This window comes from Zingiber officinale, chromosome 6B, assembly GCF_018446385.1.
Source record: "Zingiber officinale cultivar Zhangliang chromosome 6B, Zo_v1.1, whole genome shotgun sequence".
NCBI lineage: Eukaryota > Viridiplantae > Streptophyta > Magnoliopsida > Zingiberales > Zingiberaceae > Zingiber > Zingiber officinale.
Genome location: NC_055996.1, coordinates 106,539,702 through 106,562,230, shown reverse-complemented (window position 1 = coordinate 106,562,230; position 22,529 = coordinate 106,539,702). Strand labels below are relative to the sequence as shown.

At 42.2% G+C, this 22,529-nt stretch overlaps 4 protein-coding genes across 7 annotated transcripts; 2 read left to right on the top strand and 2 right to left on the bottom strand.

Moving 5' to 3' along the window:
* Positions 1-7,484: 7,484 nt before the first annotated feature.
* LOC121988735 (hydrophobic protein LTI6B) lies at positions 7,485-8,185 on the top strand. 2 transcript variants are annotated; one of them, XM_042542320.1, is made up of 3 exons: positions 7,485-7,655; positions 7,774-7,881; positions 7,971-8,185. In XM_042542320.1, the coding sequence occupies exons 1-2, from the start codon at positions 7,575-7,577 to the stop codon at positions 7,855-7,857; spliced, it is 165 nt and encodes a 54-aa protein (XP_042398254.1). In that variant the 5' UTR covers positions 7,485-7,574; the 3' UTR covers positions 7,858-7,881; positions 7,971-8,185. The 2 variants fall into 2 exon arrangements, with proteins under 2 accessions (XP_042398254.1, XP_042398255.1); XM_042542321.1 differs by having other exon boundaries at positions 7,964-8,093.
* LOC121988734 (probable transcription factor At5g28040) lies at positions 8,061-11,962 on the bottom strand. 2 transcript variants are annotated; one of them, XM_042542318.1, is made up of 2 exons: positions 10,484-11,962; positions 8,061-8,722 (listed from the first exon to the last, which is right to left on the bottom strand). In XM_042542318.1, the coding sequence occupies exon 1, from the start codon at positions 11,774-11,776 to the stop codon at positions 10,556-10,558; it is 1,221 nt and encodes a 406-aa protein (XP_042398252.1). In that variant the 5' UTR covers positions 11,777-11,962; the 3' UTR covers positions 8,061-8,722; positions 10,484-10,555. The 2 variants fall into 2 exon arrangements, with proteins under 2 accessions (XP_042398252.1, XP_042398253.1); XM_042542319.1 differs by lacking the exon at positions 8,061-8,722 and adding an exon at positions 10,128-10,353.
* Positions 11,963-13,307: 1,345 nt separating this feature from the next.
* LOC121988732 (pentatricopeptide repeat-containing protein At5g66520-like) lies at positions 13,308-17,152 on the top strand. 2 transcript variants are annotated; one of them, XM_042542315.1, is made up of 2 exons: positions 13,308-13,446; positions 15,175-17,152. In XM_042542315.1, exon 2 carries the CDS (start codon positions 15,208-15,210, stop codon positions 17,101-17,103), a length of 1,896 nt encoding a protein of 631 aa, XP_042398249.1. In that variant the 5' UTR covers positions 13,308-13,446; positions 15,175-15,207; the 3' UTR covers positions 17,104-17,152. The 2 variants fall into 2 exon arrangements, with proteins under 2 accessions (XP_042398249.1, XP_042398250.1); XM_042542316.1 differs by having other exon boundaries at positions 13,311-13,446; positions 15,180-17,152.
* A 492-nt stretch (positions 17,153-17,644) lies between these two features.
* LOC121988733 (monocopper oxidase-like protein SKU5) lies at positions 17,645-22,149 on the bottom strand. The gene is made up of 9 exons (XM_042542317.1): positions 21,861-22,149; positions 20,586-20,695; positions 20,238-20,508; positions 20,023-20,161; positions 19,400-19,763; positions 18,965-19,330; positions 18,800-18,878; positions 17,979-18,181; positions 17,645-17,880 (listed from the first exon to the last, which is right to left on the bottom strand). The coding sequence occupies exons 1-9, from the start codon at positions 22,014-22,016 to the stop codon at positions 17,772-17,774; spliced, it is 1,797 nt and encodes a 598-aa protein (XP_042398251.1). The 5' UTR covers positions 22,017-22,149; the 3' UTR covers positions 17,645-17,771.
* Between the last annotated feature and the right edge of the window lie 380 nt (positions 22,150-22,529).

Below are 22,529 nucleotides of genomic sequence, written 5' to 3'. Positions count from 1 at the left end.
ATTTATAGCCTTGGTCGGGGCGCCTGGAAGGGGTCCGAGCGCCCTGGGGGGGATAAATTTTATCCCCCAACGTTCAGATCGAGTTTTGACTCGATCTGGTGAAAATACTGGGTCCGGGCGCCCGGAAGGGTTCCGGGCGCCCTGGTGACTTTTTCATCCGGGACCTCTTCTCTGGTTCAGTCCCACCTCGGTCCGGTTCTTCTCCTCCGGATCCGCTCACTTGGGTGATCTCTGCCATCCGGAAAAGGGCTCACCCGAACCCAACTTCCGGTCTTCTCGAGCGGGCTTCCCTCCGGCTTCTCGTCCCTCGGAATTGTCGCGTGTTTCCTTCTCGTCCGCCAGCGTACTCATCCGCAGTCTTCGTCCCTCGGTCGTCGACCTTCTCGCTAGTTGCGTCTCTTGCTGCCCGAGCAATCTTCCGCTCTGGCTTTCGTCCCTCGGAACCACCGCGCGCTTCCTTCTCGTCCGCCGGTGTACTCTTCCGCAGCACCTCGTCCATCGGACTGCCGTCCTTCTCGCTAGCTGCGTCTTCCGCTCGACTACCTGTGTTCCTAAGCTCCTGCACACTTAGACACAAGGTTAGAAACACACAGGACCTAATTTAACATGTTGATCACACCAAAATAACCTTGGGGTTCCAACAGGGTTAACTACCTTTCCAATTGGAGTTGACATTCTCTAAATTCATCTAGGGTGTAGAGAACACACTCTTAGGAACCCAAAATCGATTGGTGCTCTTTGAGTGTTCTAGGTATTCACTAGGGATAACTTCTCTAGTTACCTTCCTTATGACCTTCTTAGGCTTCTTAGAAGCCTTAGTCATGCTCCTCTCCTCTAGATCAACTATGAATAACTTTTCTTGTGACCTTCTTAGTGACTTTTTTAGACTTCTTTGAAGTCTTAGGCACATTGGTCTTCTCAAAGACACTTTTAGGGATAACTTCTCTTGTATCGTTGACTTAACCCCTAGACCTAGGGTTAGTTCCATAACTATATGGAGCTCTATGATAAGAAGGCACGTTCTTTTTGGCTTTAGGTTCGTATCCCAAACATCTATGGCCATAGGATGACTCTTGCATTCCTAAACCTAGGTTGTGCTCATTTTGCCCCTTAAAGATATTTTCCATTCTTTTTAGGATCTTTTCCAATTTATCAAGCCCTGACCTCAAGGCTTGGTTTTCCATCCTTAAATCCTTAGATTTTAATTTTTCATTTGGTCCTTGAGCATTTCTATTTCTAGGCTTATATCTAAAATCTATAGAATTTTTGCCTAGATTGTTATTTACCTTCCTAACCTTAAGTGAGGCGATCCTGACATGAAAAGCTACATATTTTTCTTTAATCCTATCATGCCTTCTATTTTCATGATAAATAGCATTAAAATGATATAAATTATTTCTAGCATGCTTTTTATTATTACTTAAAGGAGTTGGTTCAATAAACGATACCTTGGGTTTGCTCTTAAAAGCTCCCCCTTGACTTGTGCTTCCTCCTTTGATTTTGGCCAGATTCTTTCCCTTTGGACACTGGCTCTTATAATGTCCATTTTGTTTACACAAGAAGCACACAATGTGCTCCTTGCTCTTTTGTAGCATGAGGTCACCCTCCTTGGGCTTCTCCTTGCCCTTTGATGCCACTTGACCCTTCTTCTTGGTCAATTTAGGACACTTACTCTTGTAGTGCTCCTTTCCCCTACACTCGAAACAAATGATATGATGTTTATTATTTACAATTGAAATTTTTATACCTTTACTTGTAAGGATGACACTTTCTCCATTTGATCTGGATGAAGAGACTTTTTCTTGATCTGACATTGATATTCTATGCTCCCCCTCAATCCTTGAAGTGGAGACTTCTCCATCTTCATCCTCTTGTATATGAAACAAAGAGTATGCTCCTTCTTTACCTTTTTCGTTGCACTCCTTTGAGGATGAAACTTCTTGGAATTCTTCTTTTTCTTCCGATGTTGAGCACCTCTCAATCTCGGAGTCCTCTTCTTATTGATCCAATGAGTTGCGCTCTTTGGATTTTTCTTGACTTGGTGTAGTGGAGGGTTCTTCATGGATCTTCGCCAACTTGCTCCAAAGCTCCTTGACGTCTTTGTATTCCCCTATCTTACTAAAGATGTCGCTAGGCAATAAATTGACCAATAACTTGATCACTTTGTCATTGACCTCACATCTTTGAGCTTGCTTCTTGCTCCATTTGTTATTCTTGATGATTTTACCTTTGCTATCTTTTGGAGCTTCAAAACCTTCCATTAGAGCAAATCATTGCTCTATCTCCATTATGAAGAAGTTTTTGATTCTTGATTTACAAGAACTGAAGTTTGTTATTGCGAATGGTGGAGGCACTCTTGTGTCGAAACCGAGTCCATCTCGTAATTTCATCTTGAAGCTGAGTTTTTGATGAAGTATTTGACTTAATGAAATTTGGGCTTCAACTTCTTCTTCCTCTAGCTCATTGCCCTTCCAGTGATGAGTCAAGTAAAGAGCGACCTTGCTCTGATACCACTTGTTGGGTCACTTCGGAGCTAGAGGGGGGATAAATAGCTTCTCTCACTTTGATGATGATGATTTGCAGCGGAATAGACTCGAAGCAAGCTCCCAATGCTAATACACAGATTTACTTTGTATCCATCTCAAGAAGAGGTGACTAATCCAAGAATCCACACTGTGCGCACTCTCCACTATGAACACAAACTCCTTCTCGGAACAACCGGAGGTGGAGAAACCTCGTACAAGACACAAGCATACAACTCAAAACAAGAAGTAAATACACGATAATACAAATGAAAACCTTATTGCTTTATCTCTTGTAGCTTGTAGATGCCTCTAGACCAATTGGAAAGTGCAACAACACTTATCTTCCAAGGCTCTAGGTCCGACGAACAGTAGCAGAGAAGATGGAGTCAAGAGATCTTCCATTTGAACCTCGCAGTCGTCTTTATATGCGCGATCTAGGGCTCCCAATGATTGGGCCTCCTCCCAATCGGTTGCCACGTTAGATCCTAACGATCCCAACCGTCCAAAACTGACATCCTGTGCAACGGTCATATCCCAATCAATTGGGTGTAGCTGGATCGATCAGCTGATCGATCCAGAGGCTTTTTATGATTTCACAAAAAACCCCGAAATTGATTGACCAATCGATTCTGGCTTTTCCTCGCGTCACTGCCAGAAATCAAACCCCAATCGATCGACCGATAGATTGACAATGCCCAATCGATCGGTTGATTAATTGGGAACCTCTCTATGCTCGCGAGAATGTCTCCCAATCGATTAGCCGATCGATTGGGTCCCTTTTTCTCGCAGCACTCTCCCAATCGATCGACTAATCGATTGGGCTCTGGTTCAATTGATCTCCTGATCAACTTGATCAACCCTAACTTGCCTAACTCAAGTCTAGGGTTCTCTAACCCAACATCTGGTCAACCTTGACCTGTTGGAACTTCGTCACCAAGCGTCTGGTCAATCCTTTGATCCACTTGAGCTTTTCTCTCTGTGCCAAGTGTCCGGTCCTCTTGGACTCACCTGGATTTCCATGTACATGACTTCACTCACTAGGACTTTCTTACTGTCTAGCTTCACTCACTAGGGCTTCACTAGGGCTTTCACCTGGCTTCACTCACCAGGATTTTCATCTGCCTAGCTTCACTCATTAGGACTTTCACCTATCTTCACTCACCAAGATTTTCCATCTGCCTAGCTTCACTCACTATGTCTTTCACCTGACTTCACTCACCAGGATTTCCTATCTTCCTAACTTCACTCACTAGGTCTTTCACCTAACTTCACTCACCAGGATTTCCCTTCTGCCTAGCTTCACTCGCCAAGACTTTCCCACCAAGTGTCCGATCAAGACTGACCCACTTGGATTTTCATCTTTTGCCATCCTTCCCGTTAGACTTTCTAGTTAAGTATCCGATCAACTTTGATTTACTTGACTCTTCTTCATATTAAACTGGTCAACCTTGACCAATTTCTCCAAACGGATGATTGCTCCTGCAATCTCCATACATTGTCAAAACAATCTTCATATATTGTCAAATATCAAAACACGCATATTACGACTCAAGCTTGAGCTAATTCAAGCTTAGTCAACCGGTCAACCTTGACCTAGGAAAATTACACCAATAGAGGGCGCCTTCCATCATCTTGAGAGCACCTTTTATTAGCCAGCTTGAACAGTCAACCTCCAAAACCGGTTAACTTTTCCTCGCTCTTCTTTGGGTGATGCTCCAGCTGCCCGAAGTTAAGCTCACCCGAGCCCAATTAACGCAGATTACGAGAAAAGTAGCATAGTTGGTAGAAGCCGTCGAAGAAGAAGATTGAAGTAGATGATGAAGCACGAGTGATTTACCCCTGAGACACTTGAGGTTTTTAAACATAAGTCATAAGAGATTCTTTAAGCTCAACCATCCGATCAAGACAGCCTGATTGGTTGTAACCGTCGGATCAGAGAAGAGGGAGTGCAGTCGATTCATACAAAAAGATGCGTGTTAACTGTCATAATAGAGAATGAGGAGTTCGGGAGACACATGACATTTGCCCAGGAAATGACATTTATAATGGACAAGACAACCAAATCATTTCACTAAAAAAATACTCTCCCATGTATCATCGACGCACTGCCTAGCATATCAAGCATCTGACATGAGTTTTTCCAAAAAAAAAAGAAGATAAAGTTGATTATAACATTAATGGGTGATCAGATGTGTGGTCAGCCGGTAAGACCAGTTGATCAGACGATCAAGTGAAAATAAGACTCAGGTCTAGTCAGTCAGACATGAACCTCCTTCGACTAGACTTGAAGGAGAGGATAGTGATACAGTATGTTGTGAATAACCCCAAAGGTAATGTAGGATCCATGGTCAAGATAATATAGAAGTCAAAGTCAAGGTAAGGTGACAGTTAAAGTCATGATAAGATGACAGTTAATGTTGGGGTTGCAAGGTTGCAAACATAGTCCCACATTGAAAATACATGGGAAAAATCATGGGTTTATAAGAGAAAGATATCTTCATTTGGCATGAGGCCTTTTGGGGAGAGCCCAAGAGCAAAACCATGAGGGCTTAGGCCCAAAGTGGACAATATCATGCAATTGTGGAGATATCTAAACTGTTTTCGATCCAACAATTGGTATCAGAGCCCGGACTGCCAGAAGATTTAACCGCCGATTGTGCAGAAGAGCTATGATCTGATTGAGCCATGTGGGTATAATATTGACCTCGAACAAAGAAAGTGGGGGTTCCTATGTTCGGATCAAGAGGACCAGACACTATGCAGGAAGTCCTAGTAGGTCGGGTGGACCAAGGGGCAGGAACACCTGGTGGGTTGAGGATCGGACATGGAAAGCCTGTGACCCTTTGTTTGAGGGGGGGGGGGGATTGTTGGGGTTGCAAGGTTGCAAACATAGTCCTACATTGAAAACACATGGGAAAGATCATGAGTTTATAAGAGAAAGATATCTCCATTTGGCATGAGACCTTTTAAGGAGAGCCCAAGAGCAAAACCATGAGGGTTTAGGCCCAAAGTAGACAATATCATGCAATTATGGAGATATCTAAACTCTTTTCGATTCAACAGTTAAAGTCTGTGTATATGCAGCTGAACGAATCACTCTCACTAGGGCTCAGCTCCCTATTGCTACAAGGTAACTTTCAGCATATAGCCGGTTGGCCCCAGCGCCGATCGGACTTATAGGGCTCAGCTCCCCATTTCTCAGCGCTACAACATTCAGCATAACGTTGGTCGACCCAAGCATCGATCAGACTTTCGGGATTTAACTCCCCACTTCTACAATACAACTCTCAGCATATAATCGGTTAACCCCAGTGTCGGTCGGTCCTACGAGGCTCAACTCTCCACTTCTCAGTGCTAAAACACACAACATACAGTTGGTCGGGCATCCAGAGCTCAGTTCCTCACTCCTCAGGGATAAGACCTCCAACATATGGCTGGTCAGCCCAGAGTGCTGGTCGGACCTTCTGAGACTTATCTCCCCTCTCTTTAAAGGTAAGTTTTATATTATACAGTCGATTGGCCAAAGAGTCGATCGGACCTTCCGAGACTTAACACCACACTCTTCAAAGGCAAAACCCCTATCATATGGCTGATCTGCCCAAAGTGTAGATCAGACCTATGGAACTAAGCTCAACACTTCTCATATACAATCTCCCATCATACGACTGATCGGCTACAAGGTCAATCAGATTTCCTCCAGGAGATAACAATGTCAGAGAATCGTAACAATTTATCATAGAATAACAACCACTCGTTAAGAAATATTTCGCTACTTTGACATTTGCACACAATGAAACCTTCCTTTAAGGATGATCGTACATCCTCCATTATTCAATATTTTCTGACACCAGATATTTTTTGGAATCTCATTATTATAAAAATTATGAGGGTTAGTATAAATTAATAACTAACTGATGAACACCCTCGCAGCAGAAGCTGTCGTCGTCTAAATTAATAAATAATAATTTTTATATTTAAAAATAAGATATTAGACAAGTTAACGAATTAGACAATAAATTATTTATAAATTTTACTTACGAATACTAATAAAACAAAATCACTAGTATTCAAACTTATTTTTTTAATTGATTTTTATATTATTGAATACAGATAAAGAATATCTTACCAAACCAAATAGCATACTTATTCACAAATTATATGAAGGAGACAAACTCAAAAAAAAAATTGAGATAAGTATAAAATATAAATTTTTATCTTAAATAAAAGGCATTTTAAATGTCACTAAATACTAAATTTATTGCCACCATTTCTAAATGAATAAAATACTTACAGGATATATAATCTTTCAGTTTATTATCTAGGATAATGGCAAACAATTAACAAGGACAAAAAAAAAATCTATTTTTATTAAAACAAAAAGTTCCATTCCTTTCTTTCTATGAGGGAAATAGTTTGTTTGATTAAATTATGTTCAATATTAAAACATGTGGTCCAATAAAAGAACAAGCAATCTTAAGTCACATGAGCACAGACGACCTTGTTTTTTTTCTCTCTCAATCATCACAAGCATCCCACTTGTCAAGTATAGAGTCATCTCATTGATAGAGAAAAAGGAAGAAGAGTCCAAGTTAGATACTACAAGCTAAGAATGGATAAAGTTTATTATTTAATTTTAATGCAAAAGTTCGTGATATATATATATAAATTCTACCAAAACAATGCAAAGCTTAATCCAATTAAATTTTTTAAGATGCATAGCCAAACATTTCTCCCTACTTAACAACATCAAAAACAACCCCACCTAATTCCATGGTCATTATTTTTTAATGCAATAATATTGCATTTATATATTATATATAAATAAGCCTTATTCTTAACACTAATATCCCATCACTGTTGATCGAGCACAACCACATGAAGCAAAGCACAGCCTTTTCTTAATAAAGAACTGACTGTTGAACAACTTTGTCCCTAAAGTTACAGGAGGCCTCTATATAACATCAGCAAGCTCTATACCTTCCATTGGAAGAGATCAGAAACACATACCTTAATTTTGGTAACTCGAGTTCCATAAGTCTGAGGCCAGGAATGGGGACTGCCACATGCATAGATATACTGGTAGCCATCATTCTTCCTCCTCTCGGAGTCTTCCTAAAGTTTGGCTGCAAGGTAACCAACCTTATCAATCATGAAAAATAACCAGTATAAATTCTTTTTTTGTTAGCTGAGGAGTTAAATTTTGAGTTTTGGGTCTTTTGTTTTCAACAAATCCTTTGACGCTAAACAGGTGGAGTTTTGGCTTTGCCTTTTGCTGACACTGCTTGGCTACCTCCCAGGGATCATCTATGCAATCTATGCCATCACCAAATAAACCAATTTCAATATATTCTCTCAGGTGTCAAAAAATCTTTCTCCAATTTCCTATTCTTTTATGAACTGGTGGAAGAAACGAAATTTGAGTTCATGTTCATGGTAAGTGTGCAGAGCATGATGCGGAATGATGAAGATGGTGGTGATGCAATGGTGGCAAATTTAGCACCTAGTTGTCAACTTTGTGATCTGCATTTGTATGAATGTTGATGGATTGACATTTGTCTTTTACTTTAATGGTATTGCCTGTTAATAGTTGATGTGATTCTACAACTACTTGTTCCCAATAAGACAGTTGCATTGGAAACATCTACTGGTTCTACGTGAAATTGTTCCTGTGCAGTGATTCTAAAACTGAACATAACATGTTCAATCTGATAATCCGAGAACAGTTTGAATGATTCAATTGGAGATGTGATTTCTACAACTAATTTATCCCTAATAAGGCAAAACAGTTGCATTGGAAACATCTACTGGTTCTATGTGGCAATGCTCTTGTGAAGAATTTCTGACATTGGGCATAACCCAGCTCAATCCGAAAATGGTTTAAATGTACAATTGTTTTCTAGGGAAAGAAATCACAAGAATCATCTGAATTGCTGGTGGTTAGATATACCTTATAAAGAAGAGTCTGGCTGGTCCTGGAATTGACAAAGTAGAATCAGAAATTGCTTTAAGAAAGAGATATAACACTGATATATCATTGTTGTGTGCATTCTAGAGCATCCAACTTGATTTGGTGAGCTTTCAAAATCAATCAGTGGTTGCCACATCGATCTTTGTCATCTTCACTTTGTCATTTTGTTTGGATAGGCAGGATTGAATAGACCATTATATATAGGGTTGATGGATGCTTATAAACTCAGCTGCAATGTGCAAACTCAGATGTTGTCATCTCCACTAGAGCAACAAGGGAATGCAACTAAAATGTAAATCAATGTGACTCCTATGTAGGATTGCACCAAGTTGGTTAATCAAGATGTTACTCATGTTTGAATTTGGCATGAACACTCAATTCTGCTATCATCAGGAAAAGTGTTGTGATTAACCCAATGAATGTAGTAATGAACGGCAGTAATATGTTACTGGCACGGTAAATGTTTAAAATGAATCATCATAAGAACAGAATCGTTAACAAAATTAGATGCACGAAGGCAATTGAAGGTATATAAGAGCAGCATTAACAGGTTACGCTAACCATTAGTCCATTACTATCGCTCAATACCCATAAACTGAGGACATAACAATGCAACTCTATCAATAGAATTCTCACTGAAATCTCAATTCTGTACAGAAATTGTTAATACAAATGTTTTGGCAACTAACTTGGAAAATGTTAAAACCCAAGCCTGCATGGAAATATCTGTCACAAAACGAAATCAGAGCTTGATTGGCAAGGTAGAAGATGTGTCGTACTTCACTGCTAAAAGAATTTTCTATCAAATTGCCACGGAGAGGACTTTTAAAATGGTACATAACATCATGCACTCAAACTACCAAAGTCAATCAATGTTCGACAATGCAATGCTACTGAGTAATTGTGTCATACGACTCCTCTTTGGTAATCATGCCACTATTCCATTAGCCTTTACTTCTGCATTCTCAACCTTGATGCAGATTGACTTTTAACACAAGAACTAGACACAAGGTTAACAGTGCTAACCTGCTTGTAAATAATTTACACTAACAGAAAAGACCAAAATACTAACACACTGTTTTTTTTATACTAGAACGTCGCAAATAGCCCCATGTCTCTCTTTTCCAACATATGGGCATATACATGTATAAAATCTTAACTCAAGAACAGCCATGAACAAGAACAGAACTCTTTAAAGACCTTTACAAATGTTTATCCTATACCAAACATAAATATGTATACTAAAAGCTATAATCTATAATCTTCATGTGCTGCCAATACAAACAGGGATGACTTAAATTTATAAGGTATTAAAAGGGATGACATGAAGAAAATCGGATCATCAATGCTAACAATTATTCTACTAGAATTTTACATTTCATAAAACAATTCTCCGGAACATCAAGAAAATCTAACAGCATCAAACAACAGTTTAGATCTCTCATGTTTTACCTTGTACTACCATATTAACTATCAAGATAAGCTAACACTTTAAGCATAATGAAGAATCAGAAATTTAGGCTCCATATGGAATTGACATTTCAAACATGACCACTTACCCACACTGATGATATCTTCCGAAGCCCTAGCAACAATCATTAAGTAAATAACAACTTAAGTGAAAAAATTGTCCAATCACAAAATCTATTTTGCAAATAAGCCTGACCAGCAATAACAAGCGATTCCAAAAGGAAAACTATTAGACGCATGAACAACATGCACCTTAGTGCAGGAGTCAAAAGGCTACCACTAGTGTAATGTCTAAGGAAGCATGATGACCCCAATTTTGCCATAAAAGTAAAGATGCCAGCTTCCATGTGGGGCATTTCTCCTTTGGAATGTTCAAGAGGTGGGAGACAGCTAAAGAAGTAAGAAAAAGTAGAAATTACTACAAAGGGTGAAAGCACAGTAAGTCCAAAATCCAGCTACAGTTAGAACTATCCAGATGAGCATGAGCATGAGCATGAGCATGATCCGGAAGCATAACAACCTGGCCTGGGGCGTAGCCGAGAGCCGGTAACCATGTGGCAGATTTGCAGCATGGAAGCATAAGAACCTGTAATCAGCTGGATGAAGACTTGAGCTCCTCCAACATTGATTTGACATGGTCTGTTACTAGTTCTATCCGCTTCAAGTAAACCTCCAGCTCCAGAATCTGCTGCCTTCTCCATTGGTCATCCACAGGCACCGCTGAGCCCACCAAAGAACTACCTCCAAGGCTCATGGGAAACAGGTTCAATGGTGATGTCCCACCAAAACCTGGAGCAAATGGCCCCCCAATGGCAGAATTGATCAACTCCTTAAACAAAGGTGAAAGACAGCTCTTCACAGTCGCCTCAATGGCGCTCGGAGTCGGCGTAGAAACTGATGAAACCACCGGTGCAGCCATCACGTTCACCGGAGCGGTGTTCTCTGCGACGGCTCCTCCTACGGGTGCCACAACAGTCTCTTCCGGCGCTATCCCTCCCCCACGCCTTCTCGATCTTGGCATTCTTCTATCAGATCCGAAAGAACCCTCATTGACGGGAACCGTAAATATCTCATTCGAAAGAGTGCTCTTCGGGTTATTGAGGTCTTCGCCATCGCTCTCCTGCGCCCGCTTTGCTATGGCACTCCAGATGTTACGGGCGATATCATAGATGGCCCGCTCATGAGCACTCCTAAAGGCGAAGTCTTTCCCCGCGGATCGCATCCGGTTGACACAGTTCCGGTACTTCTTCTTCAGCCGGCGAAGTTTCTCGATGAGCTGGTTCTTGGTGAACTCGAAATGGAGTTCCTTTTTGATCTCCTCGTAGAATGGGCCAGTGTCATACTGGTGAGAGGCGAAGGTGGTTCCCCGCCTTGAGGTGAACTCGAGGAAACCCTGCAGGATTTTGATCTCCTCTTCGTCGGTCCAAAGCCGCTGGAAGAGCCGGCGGGACTCATCGAAGGTGACTACGGTGAGGGGCCTGCTGATGTCGGCCGAGTAAACGGGGATGGGGATAGTGGGCGAGGCCGTGAACAGGGGAGAACCGGAGGATGCGGCGGGGAAGGAGACGACTTGAATAGGTATCGCACCATTAAGGGGAGCAGCGGCGGGATCGACGCTACGGATAGGATCCGGAGCGTGGACGGGTGCCGCAGAGGCGTTCGGATAACCAACCAGCGGAGCGGTCTGGGTCTGATTCACATGAGCGTTCCTTCCGTCAGTGCCATCGTCAAGTTCTTCACTGTCGCCATCGTCGTCGAAGTCTTCGTCCTCGGAGACGGCACGCTCCAGCTCTGATGCTTCGGCGGTCGACATCCCTTTTCTACTCTGAAGTCTCAACCCCTCTCTCTCCCTTCCTTCCACGAATTGGATCGATGATCGATCGAGCGGGGAAGAAGGTTTGGGTTTGGGCTTCGATCTGGATTTGGGGTTAAATTAGGGTTAGGGTTTGGTCTGGAGCAGAGATTGGACGAAGACTCAGGTTCGTACGCGAGGAAGTCGTGGTGTTCAGAGCCAGCTCGAGAATCTGTCCCGTACGATCTCGAACAGACGGTTGAGATGACAAGACGGACGGCGGATTCGGAAAGGGACGTCACAGTGCGACCAATAAGAGGAGACATATCCGTACGACGAATGTGGGCCGTCGATTACGGTGGTCAAAGATTATCGAATAAAAATCAAAGAGGTTCCTTATTTTCATGAATAATACAATCCTAATATATATAAAAAAGTTTGACAAGTTGAAATAAGGAAACATATGAGGGGTTAAATGTAATTTCCGAATTTTAGTTTCCGAGTAAATAATAGTAAAAATCTAGATAAATCTTGGATATTCCATTGGCTAATATAGTAATTTTCCACACCCCTTTTGTCGGATCCGTCCGATTGTACCGAATCCGCTATCCGCTTCGCCGCCTCCTTTCTTCCCCAATCTCCTCCTTCCCCACGCAAACCCTAACGACGCTCTCCCTCCTCCATCCGGCCGCGGCCATGACGACGACGGCGACGACGACGAGGTCGAACCCCGATAAACGCTGCGACGGAGACGGATGCGATGCCGCGCACCCCTGGCCCCTCCACCACATTCGCTACCGCGGCGGCGTCCGCCGCTTCTGCACGTCCTGCGTCCTGAAGTCCCACGCGGGCTCCTTCTGCGTCATTTGCTTCGCCGTACTCGATGCCGTCCCAGCACCGGCCATCGCGCATTGCTCCAAGTGCCCCTCCGCCTCCCACATCTCCTGCCTCCCCCACCCCAATCTGGCCTCCCGCTTCCTCTGCCATTGCTGCCGCAATCCCGACTCTTTCTCCTACTACCCTGCCGGAGAGGTCCCGATCGAGTCCTTGGAGGCGGAGACGAGGACGATCGACACCGAATCTGCAAAAGCACTTGTTGCCGCGTCAAAGCTCTCGGTAGCTTCGATGAAGAGGGCTGCGGCGTGTGCCAGGGTGGAAGCCGAGAGGAAGGTGAAGGATGCCATAATTGCCAGAACGAAGGCAAAGGACATGCTCGAGCGGGCCGCCTTGATATCTCATAAGGAAAGCGAGAAGGTCCACGGAGCGAATGATTCCAATAACAAGCTTCGCACTCCCATGGCGGCGGCAGTGAATCCAGAGAAGAAGATGAAAGCTCCCAACTCAAACAGTCCTTCATCTAACGAAGGCAGCAAACCCATGGCGGCTGAGCAGAGGCGAATCCACAGCAGGGAACGCGAAAAGTGGATGAGAATGCACGAGCCGATCTCGACGGAGCACGGGCTGCCCCAGGGCACCACCGATCGCAGAAAGTCTAAGGCCCCTTCTCTTGCCGGTGCGGAAGCCACTGTTGCAGCAGCTGACGCAAATAATCCAGTAAAAATCGCACCTTTTTCTTCAAAGCAGAAACGCATCGAACGAGAAGTGAAAAAGACTCGTCTTTTTGGCTCCATGGAGGGCGACGCCGATGCAAAGAACTATTGAGAACTTAAAGATGCATCCCCAAACAGAAGGTAATAAACAAAAGACATTTTAAGGTTAGTTACTGGTTGATCTCAGATATAATGGAGTAGCCCTTTTTTTTGGTCTTGACCGCTATGTGCCTCAATAATTGTGTGGTCAATTGTCAATTCAAGAAGAGATTCATAGGGTTAAACCTTTCACCATGTCCATAACAATCCTTTGCAATTGAGTAGAGCCTCATTTGGATCTTAATCAACCCTTCTTGAATTGGATTCTCTATAGTTTTGTCTTTTGTACTGGGGTGTGGGTAAAGGGATTATCTACTGAAGTCAATGCTAACGAGATTAAGAACTCAAGATATTTCATTATATTTTGTTTAATGTCTTTATAGCTTAATCTGAAGTGGGTGTGTGCATATACATTAGGAATCAGTCAATGCAAACAAGAATTAGGAATTCAAAGATGTTTCAGTAAACTCAAGGTAATCAAGAAGAACGGATTCTTGTGTTACATAAGAGCAACTAGAGCTATCAATATTAGACAGTTCTAAGTAATCAATGACAATCTAGTAGTTAATGGAAACAAGAATGAGGATTCGAGCAGGCTTCAGTAACAAAAGGTAATGAAGAAAATAGTTTCATTAGGATGTTACATTCCTGGATTTGGATTTTCCATCTGTCCTTGATCTTGTAGTGGGGCATCCTCCATTGAAGATCATTCTTGTGTTCTAACTCCATAATGACTGATGTCTGTGTTTGCATCTCTTTCGCTATTGATCTTGTCACCTTTATGAACTATTTATGCTTAGAATTAGGCAATATCGAATATGGTTATATGGTCCACGAATGAATGTAGATTGTCATTTATGTTCTGAATCTTTTATAGACAAGCACCTCATAAAAACCCCTTATTGTTGGACAATAAGGGCTGTTACCTCTATTGACTCAGTGAGCCAACTCAAGTCGCTTGAAGCCAAACTAAAAGACAAAATTTAAAAAGTTTATATGGGGTCAAGTTTTTACAAACAAGAACAATGTTCCATGTTTGATAGAGGAATTTTTTGTTTTTTCATATTTCCAAGTCTGTGTGAATTAGTCAGGTGTGCAAGGTGATCTGAGGGATGTTGATTCGATCAATCTAGTGAGCCTTTGCAACTTAAGCGGTTCGAGTTGGTCGACTAGGGGGATAAGGCAGTTCGAACCAGGCAGACCAATCGATTTTGATGGGTTGATAAGTTAGGCTCGTTTGGCCTTTTGAGTTGGCCGATCAATCTTGGCAAGGTAAGCGCGTCAGGCGGTCCAGTTGAACTATCCATTGGGGTTGCACGACTCAAGCAGTCTAGGCAGCTAGGGCAGGCTAGGCTAAGTGGTTTGACAATCCATGTGATCTACGTGAACTTAAAGATTACATAAGAGGACTTGATTGTTGAGGATCCACTAGAACAATCAAACAATTCGAAGTGGGCAAACATAAAATTAATCATTCTACTAATAGCATTCCATATGAATGATAGAGGGACCATTCTCCTTTTCATTCTCAATTTTCAATTTCATTAAGTTATTTTATTTTATAATATATATATATATATTATATTTCGAATTTATCAAAAAAATATCTATTTTTAAAATTAGTCGAAATATCTGAATCGTATCACAGTATTGTTCTATGAATTAATAATATTAATTTCAAAATGAATTTTAAGAAGTAAAATTTCCCCAAAGGATATTTTTCCGGTTCAATGGCTCAAATATTTTTTTTATTTCTTTTTTCTTTTTTAGTTCAGTTATTCTCGCTCCTCGTCGCCTCTCGCAATGGCCGCCTCCGCCGTGGTGCCCGCTTCGCCTCCGCCCGCGCCGGCTCCTTCCTCGGCGGCCTCCGGCCGCCGCCTCGCCACTGAAAGAGCTACTCTCCGCAGCAGCATCGACTCGTGCAGATCACTGGCCGAGCTGCGGCAGTACCACTCCCAGCTCATCCGCCTCGGTCTATCCTCCGATAACGACGCCGCCGGCCGCCTCATCAAGTTCCTCGCTTTCCACCCCTCCGGAGACATCCCTTACGCCCTCCGCCTCCTGGCCCTCCTACCCCACCCGGACCCCTTCGTCTTCAACACCCTGTTCCGTGCCCTTCCTTGCCCCGCCCTCTCCCTCCCCCTCTACGCCGACATGCTCCGTCGATCCGTCGCCCCCAACGCCTTCACCTTCCCTTCCCTCCTCAACCCCATCTCCGCCGCCCGCGATCTACGCTCTGGCCGCCAGGTACACGCCCACCTCCTCAAGCTGGGATTCCACACCCACCCCTTCTCCCAGAACAATCTCATCCATTTCTATCTCAACTGCGGCCTCGCAGTCGATGGGCGCAGTGTGTTCGACAGAATGGATCAACCAGATGTGGTCTCCTGGACCACCATGATCAGTGGGCTGTCAAAGCTGGACATGGTGGACGATGCACGGGAGCTGTTCGACAGAATGCCCCAAAGGAACTCTGTTTCCTGGAATGCAATGATCTCGGGGTACACGCAGAACGGACGATTCAAGCAAGCGTTCGAGTTGTTTGACCGAATGCGATCACAAGGCATCGAGCTTGACAGGTTCGTCGCAGCGAGCATGCTCGCGGCTTGCACGGGAATGGGAGCATTGGAACAGGGCAAATGGATCCATGGCTACATTGAGAGGAAGAGAATTGAGTTGGATCCTAAACTGGCTACAACCATCATAGACATGTATTGCAAGTGTGGTTGCTTGGACAAGGCTTACGAAGTCTTTCACGGGTTGTCGAAGAAAGGGCTTTCGTCGTGGAACTGTATGATCGGAGGGCTTGCAATGCACGGGCACGGGAAGGACGCTATTCAACTGTTCAAGGAAATGGAGAAGGGAGCAATGGTGCCGGACGATATCACACTCTTGAATGTCCTCAGTGCTTGTGCGCACGTGGGAATGGTCGCAGAGGGGCAGCATTATTTTAGGTACATGGTCGATGAGTATGGAATTGTGCCGAAGATGGAGCATTTTGGTTGCATGGTTGATTTGCTAGGGAGAGCAGGGCTTTTGGCAGAAGCGAAGAAGGTCATAGAAGAGATGCCCGTGGATGCTGATGCTGCAGTTTTGGGGGCCCTTCTTGGGGCATGCAAGATTCACGGCAACGTCGATATGGGTGAGCAAATCGGTCAGCAGGTTATCAAATTGGATCCTTATAATGGTGGTCGATACGTACTTCTAGCTAACTTGTTTGCTAGTACCGGACGGTGGGATGATGTGGCCAAAATGAGGACATTGATGAATGATAGAGGGGTGAACAAAGAGCCTGGATGTTCAATGATTGAAATGGATGGTAGAGTCCATGAGTTCATTGCTGGTGGCAAGTCTCACCCTCAAGCCAGAGAAATATACGCCATGGTCAATGAGATGCTGGAGAGGATAAGGGCAGAGGGTTATGTACCGGACACTAGTGGAGTATTTCATGATATCGATGAGGAGGAGAAAGAAAATCCTTTATACTATCACAGTGAGAAGCTTGCTATAGCTTTTGGGCTACTAAATACTAGTTCAGGCGACACTATAAGGATTTCAAAGAACTTGAGAGTTTGCAAAGATTGCCATGTGGCAAGTAAGTTCATCTCTAAAGTTTTCAATAGGGACATCATTGTGAGGGACCGGAACCGTTTCCACCATTTCAAGGGAGGAGAATGTTCTTGCAAAGATTACTGGTGAAGTATACCTGAGTTTCAAGACTTGCTACTGATACAGAAAACCAATAACATGTTTACCGGAAAAATAAATAGGACGAAGTAAGTTTTCTTAAGGAAGGCTATCTATCATGGTTGAAATAATATTACCAGAGGAGAAATCTTTCATATGTCAAGTGCAGTTTGTTGATTGTTAAGACAAACCGAGAAGTATTGATTCATTGTGTGAAAATCAACCAAGGTGCAACTCATGTAGAGCCAAGTGAAAGTTAAAAGAAAATAAAATGAAAGAATTGGAGGAAACAAAATGCAAGACGAGGGACAGAAAAGAGCTGAGTGATGAACTCTACTGGATGGCCTAGTTGAACTTCCTGCACCGACCTTATTGAGTAGGCAAAGCGATCCCTTATCCACACTGCCTAAGAAGTCACCTAGGCAGTCCAGCCTTGTTAGAACATTGCACCTTATAATAAATCATTTCTATTTTGTAGAGTCGAACTAATCAATGACAACATGTGTGTACAAACTCCAAAAAGCCACGAACAGCAAGTCAAACCAAGAAAACATGCTCAAGGAATCAACTAACTTCTAAGAATGAACTCAAGTTTGAGAGATCAACATACCTGATGCTGACACAGTTACAATTATCAACTTCAAGGTACTTCAATTCTCTTCCACATAGACCTACAAAAGTTACAATGTACAAACTCCAAGCCAAGCAAATAGCAGCCACATCACTAAGATTTTGCTCAATTTTGTGACTGATGATGCTTCAGAAAATCTAAATTTATGAGACTGTTCTCTGTCATGAGGAAACAACAATGTTAGATGATATTAAACTTAATCATCGTTTTAGCTAGCTATAGAGTATTAGAAGAACGAGATGGTTGTGCATCTTACCCCTGTAGGCTTGAGAGTTCGCCACAAAATATTGAATCATTAGGTAAAGGGAGCTCAGTCTTGTTGCTGCTGTCCTCTGGATTGCTCACACTAATGTATACTTCCTGGCCCCTGTACCATGTTTCAAGGTTTTCTGCACGCAAGTTCCATATGCCGACATTATCAAGATAAACAAGGATGGCTGTCCAGGCTCCAGGATATACCTGCATCCAGCAATTGGTATTGATTTCAATTTTTTGAGATAGTCTTGGATACGGTGATGGTTTAACTCTGACAAGAAACAATATCATACTATGATTGAAAATTTCAGAAATTTAACTTCCAAGTTCTTGGTAGGTTAACATTTCTAGTTTTGCTATTTTTGAACAATTAGATAAGGAAATAGTAAAAGAATCTGGCATCGCAAACAGTCAAATTTTAACCTGCATGAAAGATACCTGTCTTTTCCAGAAATTGAACTCTTCCATGGATATTCTTGAGCAATCCCTATGCTACAATGCTTGCAGGTTAAACTAGTCATCTGTTTAATACTATCTTAACTCCTCAAGTATTTACTTGTTAAGCGGGTTGACTGGGAAATTGTAAAACCTAAATTAGAAAGGCCAATTCCTGAGATTGAATCTAAGGTCATCCTCATTAGGAGTATGTCAAGTCAATATGTTTAATACACTCAAAAGGCTAACTCTAGCACTGGGAGGTATTCTGATTGCAAAATTTACTCTTGGCTATAGTCTAAGTCATTATTCTAGTCATTGTATAGACAGTATCTTTCACGATATCAATGAGGAAACTTCAATAAGAAAACATTGTTTTTCGCACACCTGTATTGTACTACGAGCAACTCCATCCCACTTGTTGTATGTACCCCTGCTATTTTCTGTCCAAGTTCCATAATCCATCCTACAATCAAATTCATGCAAAGAAGTCATAATGTGTGCACAATAAGTAAATTGTCCAATACAAGAATTCTGATTTTAAGTTAGTACCCCACGACGAAGAATGCATATCCATCCATGTGGTAACTTTGAATCATAGTATCATTGTTTTGGAAAATAATTTCCATAAAACCTTTATAAGTTCCATTAATAATGGATGTGTCCACTTTTGCAGGTCTGTTCATCATTCGATTGGGGAAATCAAGCTTATAAACTCCTGGTATATTAAATTGTTGTGCAAGTTTAAGGGGTGTCGAAGGGGCAATATAAGAGATACCATTCAAAGTATTTCGCATCTGCCCATTGATCACCTCCGCTGGTGTATTAACTAGTACGTAGACATCAGTCACAGTGATCTCACCATACCGGAAAGATCCCTGTGGATTAGGCCGAGCAGCACCAGCAGAGACGTTCCATCTACAGTTAGTTAACAACATGAATGTTAGGAAGGCAGTGGACCTGATGAACAAGAGGAAATGACGGTACCTGATGGACCTTGCTTGATTAACAGAGAAGTATGTATCACCTTCATCTGGACCATCCGGGAGTGGACCTGATGCCGGTCCTTGGGAACTAGAATAGTGCAATAGAGCTACACCAGTTAATCTATCCCTAGTAGTTGAGTTGACAAACCGAGCACTTGCTACGATATAGTAATCACTAGCTGTGTTTTGGTCCATTGTGACAAGAAAGGAGTATGATTGACCCACATGGATATCCATATTTGTATAATTCTGTTGAACAGTGTAAGAACCTTCTGTCTCTACAAGCAGCAAGTTGTGGTTTTGTATTCGGAAATTTAAGCTAGTTGAGAATCCAACATTATGCACTCGAAACCGATATGTTTTTCCTGATACAAGAGCCACAACCATGAAACCCATGCGAATCAGAAATGGTTTTGATGTTAAAGAAAATAGAATAAAGAAATATAATCAGAAATGCATAAATCACATAATCATCTGTTAATCAATCCTTGAGAGATGATATCCAAGATCTTTCAAGGAAGTCAGAGGGGAGTTATTGTAGCATAACTATTTGCATCTTACTGAAACAATGATAATTTGTTTGCCAACTTATCTGAACGTAGCAATTATAGTAGAGTAGAATACCTGGATCCACAGTAATTGTAGCATAGGTGATGCCTTCAGGGACGATTGATTCATTATAACGGAAGGGTCCCAGACCATTGATGACAACTCCATCAGGAACTCCGAGATCATTTCCATCTTCGATGATTTTTCTCAAGTCCTGTCAATATTTCAGTCAGTAGGCGAGAAAATCACTATCATGCTTAAGACTGAGTCCTGAATAAGTATAGAATGACCTTGAAATCTTTGATGTACCAGTCAGAAATCAAGATTGTTATATCTCCATCCGGCAACCCGAATGGCAAAGGAATCACATTTCTGTTGTTTACTATAATTCCACCATAGCCGCCTGCAGCTTTCTGAAAGTTGATTGAAGGAATATAAAAGAAACTTCCAATCTGATCTTTGACTTGGAATTCGTAGGTCCAATTCCATCCAGAAGGAATGGGGCAGTTTGTCCCTAAAACACCATCCTGCCAAGAGTTCTTTCTGTGCTGCAAACCATTCCTATTGTACATTTCCATAGTTTTGTTTATGTAACAATAATATTAAGCACCAAAAAGAACTATGGATGACGTTTGTACCATGTTACTAGAAAAGGCTCGTCTAATCTATTCAGGATATTGACGACAACGTTCCAATTTGTTGTTGCACTCAGAATTGGTCCTGGAAATTGTCCGTTGATTGCAATAACCTGTAGTTACAAACCCAAAAGTTCTAAGTTTCTTAACTATAAGATCAATATGAAACAAGGTCCTTGGTACTTTTGCTCTGTTAAGTTTAAGATTTACCAAGTGTAACTTCTTCCAAGGATTTTCTAACAGTGTTAAAATTTCCAAGTGTTTCTACATATCATAGCCCATCATAACAAGGATTTATCTCCTAGACCCAAGTTTGACAGGAGTTTCCATATGCTTCCCTCCTCGAGAAGCCAAGCACCTTGGCTGAGCCAACATCAACTCCCACCTCCGACGAACCGTCTACTTGACACGAGCAAAACTCATCCCTTGGAAGCCACTTCCCTTAGCCAAAATGTATCCCACCTCAAGTGCACTCACCAGCCTCACAAGGCACCCTGACCCAATTACGGTCACTTCAAGCAGAATACATAACAGTTACTCTGACTCGATCAAACTCAACTCAACTTGTACTCATCTAATCGCATGTGCATTTTGTGATCCAAGCCTAATTGATTAATTTGGCATACTCCTTTTAATCTAATGTGACCGGACCTCAATTGAACTCAACAGCCTCACAAGGCACATTGTCCAACCTCTGGTCACTTCAGGTGGAATACATAGCTTCCACTCGATCTCAACTGAGCTCAACTTGTACCCATCAAAGGCTGTCCATTTTGTGACCCAAACTAATGAATTACTTTGGTACTTTACCTTTTAAATCTATTGTGACCAAGCCACCAAACTAGCAATGGTTACTAACTTACAGCAACCATTCTCCTTGTTAACCTATCACACACTCTCAGATACTATAACCTACATTTTTCTATCACTTATAGTCTAATCTTGATCTACATTTCACTATCACCATTGCAATTACGCATAATCAGCCATAATAGAGAAGGCAAGGCCAAAAGAAGACTCTTTTGAGCTCCTGCGAGATAGCAGCCCCGCCCAATCTTCTTCTACTTTCCCTAATATTAAATTCTTGATCTACATTTAGCAACCGCCATAAGCTTAACCAAACAGAACAGAGAAGGGAAGGGAAGCACCAAAGAAGTCTCTTTTGAGGTCCTGCTAGATCGCATCTCCGTCTAATCTTCTTCTACTTACCCTAGCACTAGCATCCAACTTCAAAATGCGCCCTTCAGGAAAAAGAGAGGAGAAATGGGTAGTTCTGACCTGTTGCTTGACCCCGAGAGGGGAGGCGGAAACGTAGCCCACTTCCCACTGGTAGAAGACGTAGGGATCTCCGCCGTAGCCCGCGCCGATGAGCGAAAGGGCGAGGAAGAAGAGAAGACTAGAAACTCGGAGCGAGGAAGACGGCGAGGGGAGCATTTCGATGCCTCCTTTTACGTCGATATCTCTCGGAAATCGCTCGATTTCGTCGTCTTCTGTTGGGATTTGGAGCTGCGGAGTGAGAGTGCCTGACTGCCTGAGCGAGCAGCGCAGCGATGGCGAGGAAAGCGAACGGATTAATGACTCATTAAAGAGATGCTTTGGAAATGTCATTCTACCCCATGAAATTTCTTGCTTTTCCAGAGTGCTCCTGTAATTTCAAATTCATCACAATTTTTACCACGGCTCGTGAAAATATATTTTTTATTCTTTTATCTTTTAACCATCAACATTATTATTATCTCATCTAATAAAATAATTACATAGTAAATTTTCATGATAATAAAATAACGTTATATATTTCCTCAAGTGGAATAATTAAGGTTAGTATTAAAAAAATATGAGTTTGATTTTAATTTATACGCTAAGTAAATTTATCAGTTTGATTTGAAATGACAAACTGTAGGGGTAGATTTTGAAAATTAAATTGGCCTTGTGTCCAGATTTTGAAAA